The sequence below is a fragment of the Amaranthus tricolor genome, chromosome 6 (genome assembly GCF_026212465.1).
Source record: "Amaranthus tricolor cultivar Red isolate AtriRed21 chromosome 6, ASM2621246v1, whole genome shotgun sequence".
NCBI lineage: Eukaryota > Viridiplantae > Streptophyta > Magnoliopsida > Caryophyllales > Amaranthaceae > Amaranthus > Amaranthus tricolor.
In genome coordinates this window covers 8,246,061-8,258,653 of record NC_080052.1, presented here as the reverse complement: position 1 = coordinate 8,258,653, position 12,593 = coordinate 8,246,061, and the positions used below count along the sequence as shown (strand labels likewise).

The 12,593-nt window shown below is 33.9% G+C and overlaps 1 protein-coding gene across 2 annotated transcripts; it reads right to left on the bottom strand.

The window, feature by feature from the left end:
- Window positions 1-113: 113 nt before the first annotated feature.
- Window positions 114-9,520, bottom strand: LOC130815209 (uncharacterized). Of its 2 annotated transcripts, none has more exons than XM_057681595.1 (10): window positions 9,066-9,520; window positions 8,920-8,987; window positions 7,168-7,229; window positions 6,930-7,079; window positions 6,264-6,440; window positions 5,240-5,452; window positions 3,265-4,907; window positions 1,867-1,920; window positions 1,714-1,783; window positions 114-1,002 (listed from the first exon to the last, which is right to left on the bottom strand). In XM_057681595.1, the coding sequence occupies exons 1-10, from the start codon at window positions 9,275-9,277 to the stop codon at window positions 994-996; spliced, it is 2,658 nt and encodes an 885-aa protein (XP_057537578.1). In that variant the 5' UTR covers window positions 9,278-9,520; the 3' UTR covers window positions 114-993. The 2 variants fall into 2 exon arrangements, with proteins under 2 accessions (XP_057537578.1, XP_057537577.1); XM_057681594.1 differs by having other exon boundaries at window positions 114-1,036; window positions 9,066-9,518.
- Between the last annotated feature and the right edge of the window lie 3,073 nt (window positions 9,521-12,593).

Sequence of the window (12,593 nt, the reverse complement as noted above, 5' to 3'; positions counted from 1 at the left end):
AATTAATACATTACATTACACAAATTTATAAATGATATAAAGTCACTATTTAAAGTCAACACTATCACTTAACAAAGGCAACCAAATGTAACGTATTTTCAAGGCATAAAGAATGTCCACAGATATAGAGTAATTCTTTTTGCAAACTTTGGCTCATCAATCAGGACTCAGGAGGTTCTTAGATTCGTTAACTATAATTAGAACTAGCATACCTTAATACATGAAGTATGCCAGCATTATTTATATATAAAACTATACAATAGACTAATTCATTACACAAACTGAATGTGGCTGTAACCATGTCAAAATTAAGCATAATTAGTTTTAAAGACAATCAACAAGTTTTTCTCAGCAAATCCAAGATCAACTCAGGATCACGGACGTCTTGACTATCTTGTGAATCCTCATAATTACTTCCTTGAGAAAAATCAGCATTTGTATATGTTCGGACTCCAGGGCCGTGTCCACTACAATCTCTTAGCTTTCCTTGTTGTGCCTTCCGCACTTCTTTCTGATGGTCAGTGAGCTCCGACCTCTTTCTTTTCGGACAGGGAGGAAGCAGCTTTCTCTTACAGGGAGATCCATCCATTATATTTCCCAAAAGCTCGACTCTCTTTGAGCATGTATTCAGTGTAGCCTTAACATTGAGTTTGGGACGAGAAATTGTAGCTTCTGAATTCGAGCTATATTTCTGTACTACGGGAGTTCTTTTGTTTCTAATCTTTATCTTTCCAAGTCGGGATAACTTGTCTAAAACATGATGCAAATGAGGAGGGATATCTAAATGGGCTTGATCTCCATAAGCTGAGTTCCAAAAGGTGACAGTTGGGCCAGAAATGGAGGGATTTGGATGGTCGAGTGTCTTCTTGAGTAGAGGCGCTTGGAGTTTAAGGAAGGAGGAGTCGTAAACAATCGTTGGCCAACTACGTTGTAAACTTCTGATAATCTCAGTCCACAACAGCGGCAACTGGTTTCTGATTTCATCACTGTTTATCACATTATCTGAAAGCCAGTGAAGCAATGAATCACAAAGTACCTGGATAATATATCATTACTGTCAAATTGTACAAGACTTATTACATACTGCAAGTCAGCAACCAAGTCACATTTTGATTCATAACATCCAGGAAGAGTTGCCCCATCCTCAAATAGAAGTATAACAAAGATCAAATGCTTACATTTTTTTGAAAATGCTGTTTCATTGGTAAGCAGTCTAAGCACCTACACTTTATGGGAGAGAATATAAAAGACCCAAATATGATACTAGTAAAATTCACTCCTATTTTGAAGTTAACTATCTTGAACCTGAAAGCCCGTTACACAAAATGTTTCCTGGGCTAGAGTTCCGCCTTTAGTCTCTTTAATCATGAATACTGGATGTTCTACATATTCAGGGGGTCAAGATTTAAATACTGCATCCAACATAAATTAAAAGTCAAAGCTAATGCAACCGGGAACATCCAGAGAGTTGATTAAATTATGGCTTGATATTGAATAGTGATTAGTGAATGATAGCGAATATATTACTTACAGCTACAAACTTTTAGACGTCATAAAGCACATTATGCTACTTAAAAGAAAAATGTTTATAAATTGTCTAAATCTTTGGTGCATTAACATTATTGCATAAGTACAATGAAAGAAAATGAAGCTGAAAAGATGAAAGAACAATTAATCGGGGTGGTTTTAATGATTAAGAAATTACAAACAGACCTTAAATACGGACAAGATATCATCTTTCCACTGAAGGCGACTGACTAAGCTAGTCAATGGTGTCAGCATCCTGTCATATACAAAGAGGTACCCAGTTAACATAAACAAACGGATGTGAGTACATATGTAACTGCCTTGTAAGTTAGATATAACCTAGAGAGCATATGATCTGTGGCCTCTTTACTTGTGCTCAGAAAATTCATAAGCCTGCATAATTTAGCAAAAATCAACATTTGGACATCTAAACTCTAAAGTGAGCAACCATTGTATTTTATAACAGGATTTCTGCTGAACAATTAGCAAGAACAAAAAAGAGTGATGAAAATTAACAATATGTCCTTAGAAGATCTGTGCAGCCACATTATACACTGAACTCAATATGGTGGAGCCATTCATAAGTAGCAATACAGTATGTAAGAAACTGAAAAGAGGTCTGCAATATAACTACATTACAAGGCCATGTACATCAAGCAGATTTTAGGATACAAGTTTAATATCATCCCTCGGAGAAGCTGCAGATTCATAAGGAAATCATTGCCTCGTTTTGGATTTCGGCGTACTGTAGTGACCTGGCTAGCAGCTTTATAGATTGAAATCCAACCAGAAGGTTTTGTAAACGAGAATGTGAACAGACAAGTAATGGAACATTTATCTTCTCACGGTTTCAAAAAAGGCAGAGAAGGCAAAAGGACAAATGCGATAACCCAAAAACAGAAGAAAAAGGATACAAAGACATGTCCATAAACCACAATTTTTAGGGCAAAAAACTGGCCACGGTGTGTTGAGGCAATATAGTGTATGGCCTTTCATCACAATACTCAACTATACAAGGAGGTCCTTTACCAAAAGGGAAACTCTTATAAAAGGCAAGTATCGCGTATGAAACATATTATTAGGAAAATAACTGATGATATTCATATTACTAACAAACAAAAATAAACCCATCTATTTTTACTGGATAAAGGAGGACAGAAACAGAGGTACCAAGTAAGAGGGCATTGAATTGGAGGAAGTTTTTTAAAAATATCATACGAAAAAATGAGCAGTTTTTTCCTTTGATACAGGTTTTCAAAGAGTCTAAAGTCCAGCTGAGGGAATACCTAATACTTTACTAAATACTTACTACATACTCCCTCCAATTCTAATCATATGTCCCATTTGTTTTTTTTGCAATATTCACCAATCACCAATCACGCTTTGTATTTTATTCACAATTTGTAGATTAAAACATTGTCAAGTGGGATCTTAATTTTATTATTATCATCTTTTTATCATTTTTAATCAAGCACAATTAGACATATTTAAGATTGGAATAGTGCGTTGGCAAGTGAGCAAAACCAAATGAGACATTAATTTAGAATGGGAGATTTCCAATTCTGTCAAGACCCAAGTAACAAATAACATGCTATCAAGAGTGCGCCATGTTACATAAGTGACAGAAACAAGAGCCATTCTAGGGTCACTTGTTTTCTGACAACTAACATTTTGTTACTGAAAAAGAGAGAACATATGAATGTAGTTCAAAGAGCAGAGTATCCCAGTATCACTTACCTGATTATGAATTCCAAGCAGTTGTTGATTCCACTGGATGAATTATAACCACATTTAATGCCTTCAGGAGTGACCTTTTCTATATGCAAATTCAGAATTATACACCTGGCTAAATTCCCACAAAGAACAAAAATATGGGACTCCCGACTGTAATCACAAAAATTAACCTCATTGAGAACCTCAGAAATCTCACTTTGAAGAAAAAAACCATTCAAAGATGAACAAAGATCTTCAGCAAAACTATTTTTACTTTGAAATTCTTGCATATTGCTAGAATTCAATAGGCAATAAAGTGACATCCACACATCAGTAGCTTGATCACATAAAGGGCTTGTCGAGAAGAATAGAGAAGTTGTAAGGGAGTTGCACTCCTTTTGAGGGCTTATTGATTTCTGAAAGGAATAGACAAGAGGATAAATCAAGAAATAGCAGACGGTAAGACTACCAGTACTTGCAGGCGGGACTTGCAAAGGCATGAGATCTTTAACACCATCTATGTATTCCTTCAGACATAGGGCAAACAAAATCCAAATTTTTATACAACCATCATCACTACGACCATACAGCATGAGTGAAACGGCATGGATAACTGCCAATGAATCATAGGAGCATAGCACACGACAATAAAATTTATGAGCTTTCTGTATAATGGACCCCGTGTTGGCTGTTTTATAGCTCAGTTGAACCAACAAATGTAAGTGATGCACAATTAAGTATATTATTGGTGGAACCATATCAATAAAATTTATAGGGCTGATTTCTTTCAGCACTTTTAGCCCAACTTCACCTTCAGAGATATCCTTGATATCTAAAACAACCTTATAAAGGGGGGAACCCAGAATAGAAGGATCAAGCTCCTGAATCACAGCTTCTAGAGAATGCAAGCAAAGTAATTGAAAGTCATTAGTAGGATCAACCACAGAAAAAGCAGTGTCATATACTGACTTGACAAACATCAGAATGGCCTTTATGGACTGCATAACAGTCTCGTTACTAGTTGAAGGTTTTTCAAAATTTACATGCACTCCTTTTAAGAAAGAATCAAATGTCCTCAATGCAGCATCACAAACCAACCGCTTCTTTTCAGGGCATAAAGTTGTAGTTGCTGCTTGACAGAAGATTTTCTGAATCATTCTCACAAGGAAATCTATCCTACTACAGTCCCAAGACAACCATGTAACAGAATAATTCTTAAGTGCAGATTCCTTTGATAAACGACTTACTTTGTCAGTTGTTCTTGGAAGTAATTTACCAGAGTCCAAAGTATCAGATCCATAACTTACAGTTCTTGCTTGAATACAATCGAAAAGCAGATCCATGCATAAGCTCCACATCCAAAGGTTCCCATCCTCGAGTCCAAAGTTGAAGATAACCTTGAACATTGGCTCCACAACTATTTGAAGTATCTGAGGATCATTTATCAGGCTATCAAGCTTATGTAACAGATAGCACCAAGTGTTCAGACAAGACAATTGTACACAAAGGGCAGCTTTGCCTGTCATAACTCCAATCACGGGTGTCATGATGAGCTTCAAACTTTTTGAAAGCGCCAAATTTTGGGCTATGCCTTCACTAACTTGTGATGTATCCTTAACCTTCGGGGGAAGGCAAACAAGTGCATCTATTAAACCTTCCCATGCTACCTGCACAACACGCAAACAAATTATGTCTAGGAAAAGCATAGGAATATCATGCTTCCTAAAACTGTTAAATAATGTATTTAGGGGTTTGCTCAAGGTATGGCTAATAGAGAGCGTAAACAATCATAAACTCAAATCAGAACATTTTAACTGATCTTTATACCGATATATGAACTCATTTTACGAGAACAATGTGCATAGCGCCCCTGGATTTTTTGTAAAAAAACCTTTATCAGAAATAAAATGAAAGAGGCCGGAAAATCTATAGGAAATAATCTCCACGGAATTAGTAAAACAAAAAGGATGATGCACATTGTCATGAGAGAAAAAGATACCTGTGTGGCAACCTGGACTTGGGGGTCTGGATCAGAAAATGTTTGCTCAGGAATTTTAAGTAATTCATTAACCAAATACCTGCACTTCAATGAATAATGTCCAAGAATACGGATAAACCATCCCCACGCTTCGATGACCTGAACTTTCTTATTACGTTTTATCATTTCATCCATCCCAGTAAGTAATCTTAGCTTTATATCTTGAGCGATTGCCTAAGAAAAAGGATCATGAATTAAAGTGGGGAATATGAACAGCAGGAACTATCTGAAATACATAATATGGCTGAGCCATTGTTGATTATAGCATAGAACATCTTTTTTTTACTTAAACTAAGAAAAGAGAACTCTAATTAAGCACGACAATGTAAAAGCTTTGACCCACAACACAAGACCCTTAGCTTATGAAAGAATTCCAAAGCATCTATCAGCATTTAGCAATCTTGTGTATCAGAATGTCAGTGGAAGAATGTAGAGAGGGTCTAGAACTTTGGTACATGAACAGAATGGTACTATGCTGACTTTCAAAAGGGCAGACACATAATTTGAAGTACCAATATCAGAATGTATGAGCAAGAAAGAGAAGAATTAAGAAGAGAAAAGAAAAGATGAGAGAATAGAATGCTTGTATTATGTAAAAAGGGCAGTGTACCCCCCTGAGTTCTTAGTGTGACTCGGTAACTCCTATAGTGTATACTACTCTCCAAATTGTACTACAAGCATGAATAAAATCTATTCCCTCTATTACATTATATACTACTGTACTTGCTTCTAGAATTCATCTGACAACTCAGCATATGCAATAACAAAAAAGATTCCCTCTAACCGAAAAGCACAGCTTCATTCTGTTACTGATTTTTTCTTCTTCTAGAATACACCTGTGTAATATTGGGCCTGATTACCTCGTGGTCCATGTTTATGCAAACACTGCCATGTTTATGCAAAATCAAATAGCAAAAATAGAAAAAGTGAACAATTTCTACACACTGTATCCAATTTGTAAAAGATGGCAATGCCATTGTGTTACCTTTGAAAGGGACAACTGTGCAGGAATAAGAAGACATTTGACCTTCAATAAACATCTTAGGCACATATCCCTCTCTCTCTTGTCGGCACTAAGGAGTCTTCTATATATAGGAGGTGCCCATATGCTAGATTTGTCTCGCATTTTTTCACTTAGCTGAGTAGCTAACTTCATGACAGCCTGGCAGAATCCAGAAGAATGAATAGAACTCAGAAACAGATCATCAATTTTTTTAGCAACTGCATATTGAACTTTGTCCTACCAAATAACTTCATGTTGAAAAAAAGTCTATTGAAATCAATAATGCACTACACCCACTGGCTTCATAAACCAAGTACATGATTATATTTTTGTACTTTACCATTCGAACAGACTTTCAATATTACTGATTTTTCTGTCACAAGATCCATGAATAAAACATTCAGCAGTAGGCTAAATATTTTATGATGTTCTTCATTCATCATCATGCTACAAACAGAAAATGCACACCTGGAACTTTTTTCTATCATACTGAAGATAATTCACGAAAAGGGTCCTGTAATTATTCATTATAGTGTGTATCCTCAATCGTAAATACTGCTCATGACATGCAACAACATGATGCTAAAAAAAGAAATAATAAAAAAATAGAAGTATCTCATAAGAAAAGTAGTGTAAATAATGGATCACCTGAATAGCCTCAAATGTTGTAGACAAAGAACCAAAAGGATTGTCAAGGGAATGAACAATAGCCCTCAACAAGGGATCGAAATGAGAAGCTAAAGATGACGCATCAAGCTGTTGGACGGATATACACCACACAGCTAGATTGCAAACTACCTGCAATCAAAGGATTCAATGTGTTAAAAAGTGTAGAAATTGATGCATAACCAACAAGGACAACTACTACATGCCAAGCATTCATTACCTTGATTTTCGTTTTTGTGATCAATCTAGCCTGTGACTCTAGCACTCGATCGACATATTCCTCTGAATTTTACCCCTCCAACCAATAACAAAGGGATCGTTATATTCAAATAAGAAATTATATTTCATTTTTCTTTTCTAGTTTCATTTCTTGTAACATCACTAAACAACCTACGAAAGTTTCTTAGATTATTTATGAGCCAAGGCTCGCCTATCATCGATCCTAAGAAGACCTATCAAATGGAGCAGTAATGAGCATGTCTAAGGCTATCATGTAAGAAAGAAATTATATGATTCAATTTTGGTCAAAAAGAACATGATTTCAATGTAATTGATTCTTGTAAGGGTATAAAACTAACAAAGAGTGTGCCATTTAGTTAAAGGAAAACTTACCATGAATAATACAATCTTTTGTTAATTTCCCTACAATAATACCAACTTTTGATTGAACATAAATAACACCAACTTAAGAGGCTTTTTCCTAAAATAATACCAACTTTAGTTTATGAACTAATTTACCATTTTTTTTTTGTCATATAATCTTCTATAGTTTGATTTTTAACATATTAGGGACATTCTATGGAAATACCCCCTAAGTTGGTATTATTCATGGTTAATCAAATGTTGGTATTATCATAGGGAAATAAGCAAAAGATTGTATTATTCCTGATAATTTTTCCTTTAGTTAACTTATTCTATTATTTGGTTTTAGAGGAAATAAAGTATGAAAAATTGTAGTGAATGTGTTGTTTTTTCTTTGTCCCTATCAAGAAGTAAACCAGTTTACATTATACTTGCCCACCCTTAAAAAAATATTTCCTCCATGAAACTGCTATTACCTGGCTACTTGGATTATAACAGTAAAAATGGAGAATAAATTGATAAACTAGACAAAGAGAAATTATATTGAAAAATTGATGATCAAAGAACGATTACAAAATAACGAAAAAATAGATCAAGCAATTCGAGAAGCTTGAGATCTCCTAAAAATGAGTATAAACTCACCCACAATTTGCTTACTAATTTCTTGATACTAATGAGCCTCTAATTCCTCTTATTTATAATAAAGCTACCCATAAAACTAACTTATTCCCCAAGTTACCACCACACTGTCATTACCAAAATTACCCATACGTAAAAGCCCATGTCAGGTCATTGCAGAAAACTAATGTACATTTTGAACCATTTATTTCCTTAGTTTTAAAACCCAATAATGATAAATATAAACAATGTTTTACTCCCACCCATAACAAATTTAATTGGAACTTCAAAGTCTAACTTTAGCAATTTTGTCAACTTGTGCTATCTTATTCCATCCAATCACATAAGTCATGGTCTCCAAAATCATCATTCCCAAAAGAAACATGAGAAAAGATTCCTCATAACAAATAAAAAGAAAGGATCATCATGACACAATGTAAGAGTACTCCGTCCATCACTAAATGGCCATTTTGATCGAAAATCATTTATAAAGTAATTGCTCTAGAATGTAACGTATAGAAATACAAATTGCAGTAAACAAGGAAGTCTTAAGCTTGAACATTTTCACCATTTGCGTGTCTTATATTATCCATTAGCAGATACATAGGTTATTAAGTTCAATTTTTCCAAGTTTAAATCCTTAAAATAGGCGTGCAAATGCACTACATTGGTCATCAAAATATTTTAGTCTATTAGTAATTAGGTAATCATAAATAACTTGATAACTCCATCAAGTAAGACTACCATAGAGAGAAAAAAAATCAACACATACTCGGAGTTGCGGCAACAAGTGAAGGGTGGTACATAATGAACCCCAAACACTTCAAAGCCAGTGAAAAACTGCAACAATCAATGGATAATCAATTACAAATCCACAAAACAAATAACACTCAAATAACAAAGAAAAACGTTTCTTACATTTCTTCATCTGCATCATCAATACAAATGTCGGAAACAATCGAAGAAAGAAAAGCTATATTATGATCAACAAGAAACTGAATTAAGGAATCATCGCTATTAGATAGTTCTTGAAGGTGCTGAAGAGTTGAATAAGCAAATGACTTCTCCGATTTTGAAGATGATGAGATTAGAGATTTGATTTGGTTTAATTGATCCAAGAAATTCGACATTGTCGGAACTTTGTTGATGAAGATGATTTGTAGAAGAATTTGTTATGAATTCGAGTGATTTTAAGAAAAGCTAAATTGAAATGAAACCCTAGAAAGAAAAAGGGGGTGTTTTAATTTTCGCGCCAACAATCAGTTAATGTCTTGACGACTCATGTGTACTTCGCGTCATTGAACTTTATGCTCAAATAATTCGAAATTCCCTATGTAATGTTAATGTCTTGAATTTGTTATGAATACCTCTAGGTATTCCTTGGGAATTCATGGCAAATAATTCAATTTCCAATCCCCATCTCTAATCCTAAGCATACTTACCAAACAAGGGATTTTATGAAATTTGAATATTAAATTGTCGTTTTCATCCCATAATCCCACATATCAAACACCCCATAAGGTCTGAGGGCTGGCTTGATTGGATGTAAAAAGGGTAGAAAAAGGTAAGGAAATTTCACGTATTAACTTTGAATTATCGGCTTTTTCATATGGTAGATAACCATTTCATTTACGGCCCGTTTGGTTGATGGTAATGAAGTAATGGGAATGAAATGTTGTAATGGCAATAGTAATGAAGAAATGAATATGAGAATTGGTAATGAAGATTCTTTTGTTTAGTGTGCATGACTAAAGAATAGTAATGGAAGATAATATTCCATTGATTGCATTTGGTTGTTAGTAATAAAATGGTAATGACTCTTAGTTTCATTATTGTATATTTGTATCTAAAAGCATTATTGTATCTAAATTATGCTATCTAATAATTCTTTTTTTAATAATAATATTTTTTTGGATAATTACATACATTACACTTTTTTTCTTCATTATTTTTTTCTCCTCAGCTTGAAACAACATTACCTTATTTTATTACCACAGTAATACTTCATTACCATTACAGCCTAATACCAGGTTGTTTGATGGTAATAAAAATGGCCTTTTTCGGTAATTTCATTACCTTATTTTATTATCATCCATTACTATTGAAGGCATCCAAACAACCAAATTTTTTATTACTTAATTTTATTACCATTACCGCCCTCTAATACCATGTACCAAACGGGTCGTTAACTTACGTGGTGACTTTAAAATTTCAACTTTTCTACATCGTAGACAAAAGGAAAGTGGTTTTGTAACTTTTCGCTATTTTTTCCTAACATAATGATTTTAAAAAAAATAGATGTCATGATCATTCTAGATGACCAAATATTTCGTAATCCACTCAAAATGAGTACTTAATTTAACAAAATATTTAACATTTCTTCTACCACATGGAAAAGTTGGAAATCCAAGGTCACCATGTGGATTTATTGTCTACCACGTGAAAAAGCCAAAAACTTAGGGTAACTACATGAAATTTGCCAAAAAAGTAAATGGGAAATAACATTAAAATTTTATTACGATATTCCATATGGCGATCCTAAGTTTTAGGCTTTTTGACGTGGTAAACAAACGTATTCATTAATTCACGTAATGACCCTAAGCTTTTAACTTTTCCACTTGATAGACAAAAGGTTATGATTTTTGTTTAATCTACGTTATTATTAACCATCATGACGACCTTTTCATAAATACATACATCAGAATCACCCCAGCTTATGGACGTAGCTTTCAAAAATTTGTTTGAAATGAGTACTTAATATAACAATAAACTTAACCTTTTGTCTAATACATGAAAAAGTTGAAAGATCAAGGTCACCATGCGAATTAAAAAAAACAAGTTTGTCTACTACGTGGATGTGATATCCCAGATTTAGCTTTAAAAATGATTGATAGACTACTAATCAACAAGGTGCGCCTTCTTTCATAGGAGCCTATTTTCAGAATTCCACAATAAACGTGCTTGTTTAGGAGCAAGCATAAGATGGGTGACCTCCTAGGAAGTTTTCCAAGATACGCACAAGTGAGGCCAAAATGCGCTGAAAAACTTGTGTTGGTTTGTCGGCAGCTCGACGGGCCGGGGTGTTACAAATGGTATCAGAGAAAACAAACGACCATGGTTGCTCATGTGTTCAGTGCACCTAGTGGAAAAAAGATCCTAAAACTACAGTCCAACGAGGACGTTGTATTCCTAAGTGGGGGTGAGTGTGTTGATACCCCAAATTTAGCTTTAAAAAGGATTGATAGACTACTTGTATCAACAAGGCGCATCTTCTTTTCATGGGGGCTCATTTACTAAAAACTCAACAGTTAAGCGTGCTTGGTAGGGAGTAATTTAGGATGGATGACCTCCTGAAAAATTTTCCTAGGTGTGCACGAGTGAGGCTAAAGTACGCTGAGATGACTTGTGTTGGTCTGTGGGGCCAGTTTATAGTCTCCATGAGTAATCACTAACAATCAAACAGGGCGGGGTGTTACAGTGGAAAAATCAAAAACTCAGAAAAGCACACAAAATAAATTTTTGTATACACTAATATTACTATAAAAATTTGTGTAATGCACGAAGTTGTTAAATTCAAAATTGATGCAAGTTATGTTATCGTTATATTCCCCCGTTCACTGATGTTCTTCTCATTTAGAGTATTCTACTTAAATAAAAGAAAAGCTTGACTATGCTTTTTGAGAAATATATAAAAGGAATAGCATATTTATTTGAGATCTCGTTAGATTTGTCTTAGTGTATACTTTATAATCGTACTTTTTTATAATACATAATTAAAGATATTGAGGCTTTAAATTGATTTGAAAAACGTGCAAAAAGTAAAGGAGAAGAACAAAAAAGAATGAAGAGCGTAAAATTTAAGTATTTATTGATAAAATGTTATAATCAATATAAATAACAAAATAACGTCTATATATTATATAAATAATTATTTGATATAATTACTTAACACGAAATCATTAGAACAAATGCATTGCTTAAACTCAAGCCTAAAATTTCAAAGTAATGCTTGTGAGTCATTGGTGGTACTATGTAATGTTTTATTTAATTTGTAAATGTAGTTAGAAAGATTCTCAAATTCAAAGCCTGAAGTTTGACCGACATAACCTTCTTCATTTAAATAACTATTTAAAAAAAACACATTTTATATACATTTGAAATAGTCATAATATGCATAAATAATAATGCAAAAGCAAATAAAATATGAATAGCTTCCATTTTAAGCAATAGGAGCAAAAGTTTCATCGTAGATAATACCTTCTTCTTGATTGTAACCTTTTTGCTAATAATCAAGCTTTATTACGAATTACCTTACTATCTTCATTGAGCTTAAACCTGAAGTCCTATTTTGTACCAATTATTGATTAGTCCTTGGATTTAGGAACTAGAGTCGATACTTTATTTGTTTCGAACTCGCTTAACTCACTTTGCGTAGCCATATCCAAT

Bases quoted from the DNA above. Each gene is read 5' to 3' on its own strand.
- LOC130815209 (XM_057681594.1), bottom strand. From the start codon at position 9,277: ATGTCGAATTTCTTGGATCAATTAAACCAAATCAAATCTCTAATCTCA. The intron at 6,441-6,929 runs GTGATCCATTAT...GGATTCTGCCAG, and splicing joins CAACATTTGAGGCTATTCAG to GCTGTCATGAAGTTAGCTAC. The intron at 1,784-1,866 runs GTTATATCTAAC...TGTATATGACAG, and splicing joins ACAGATCATATGCTCTCTAG to GATGCTGACACCATTGACTA.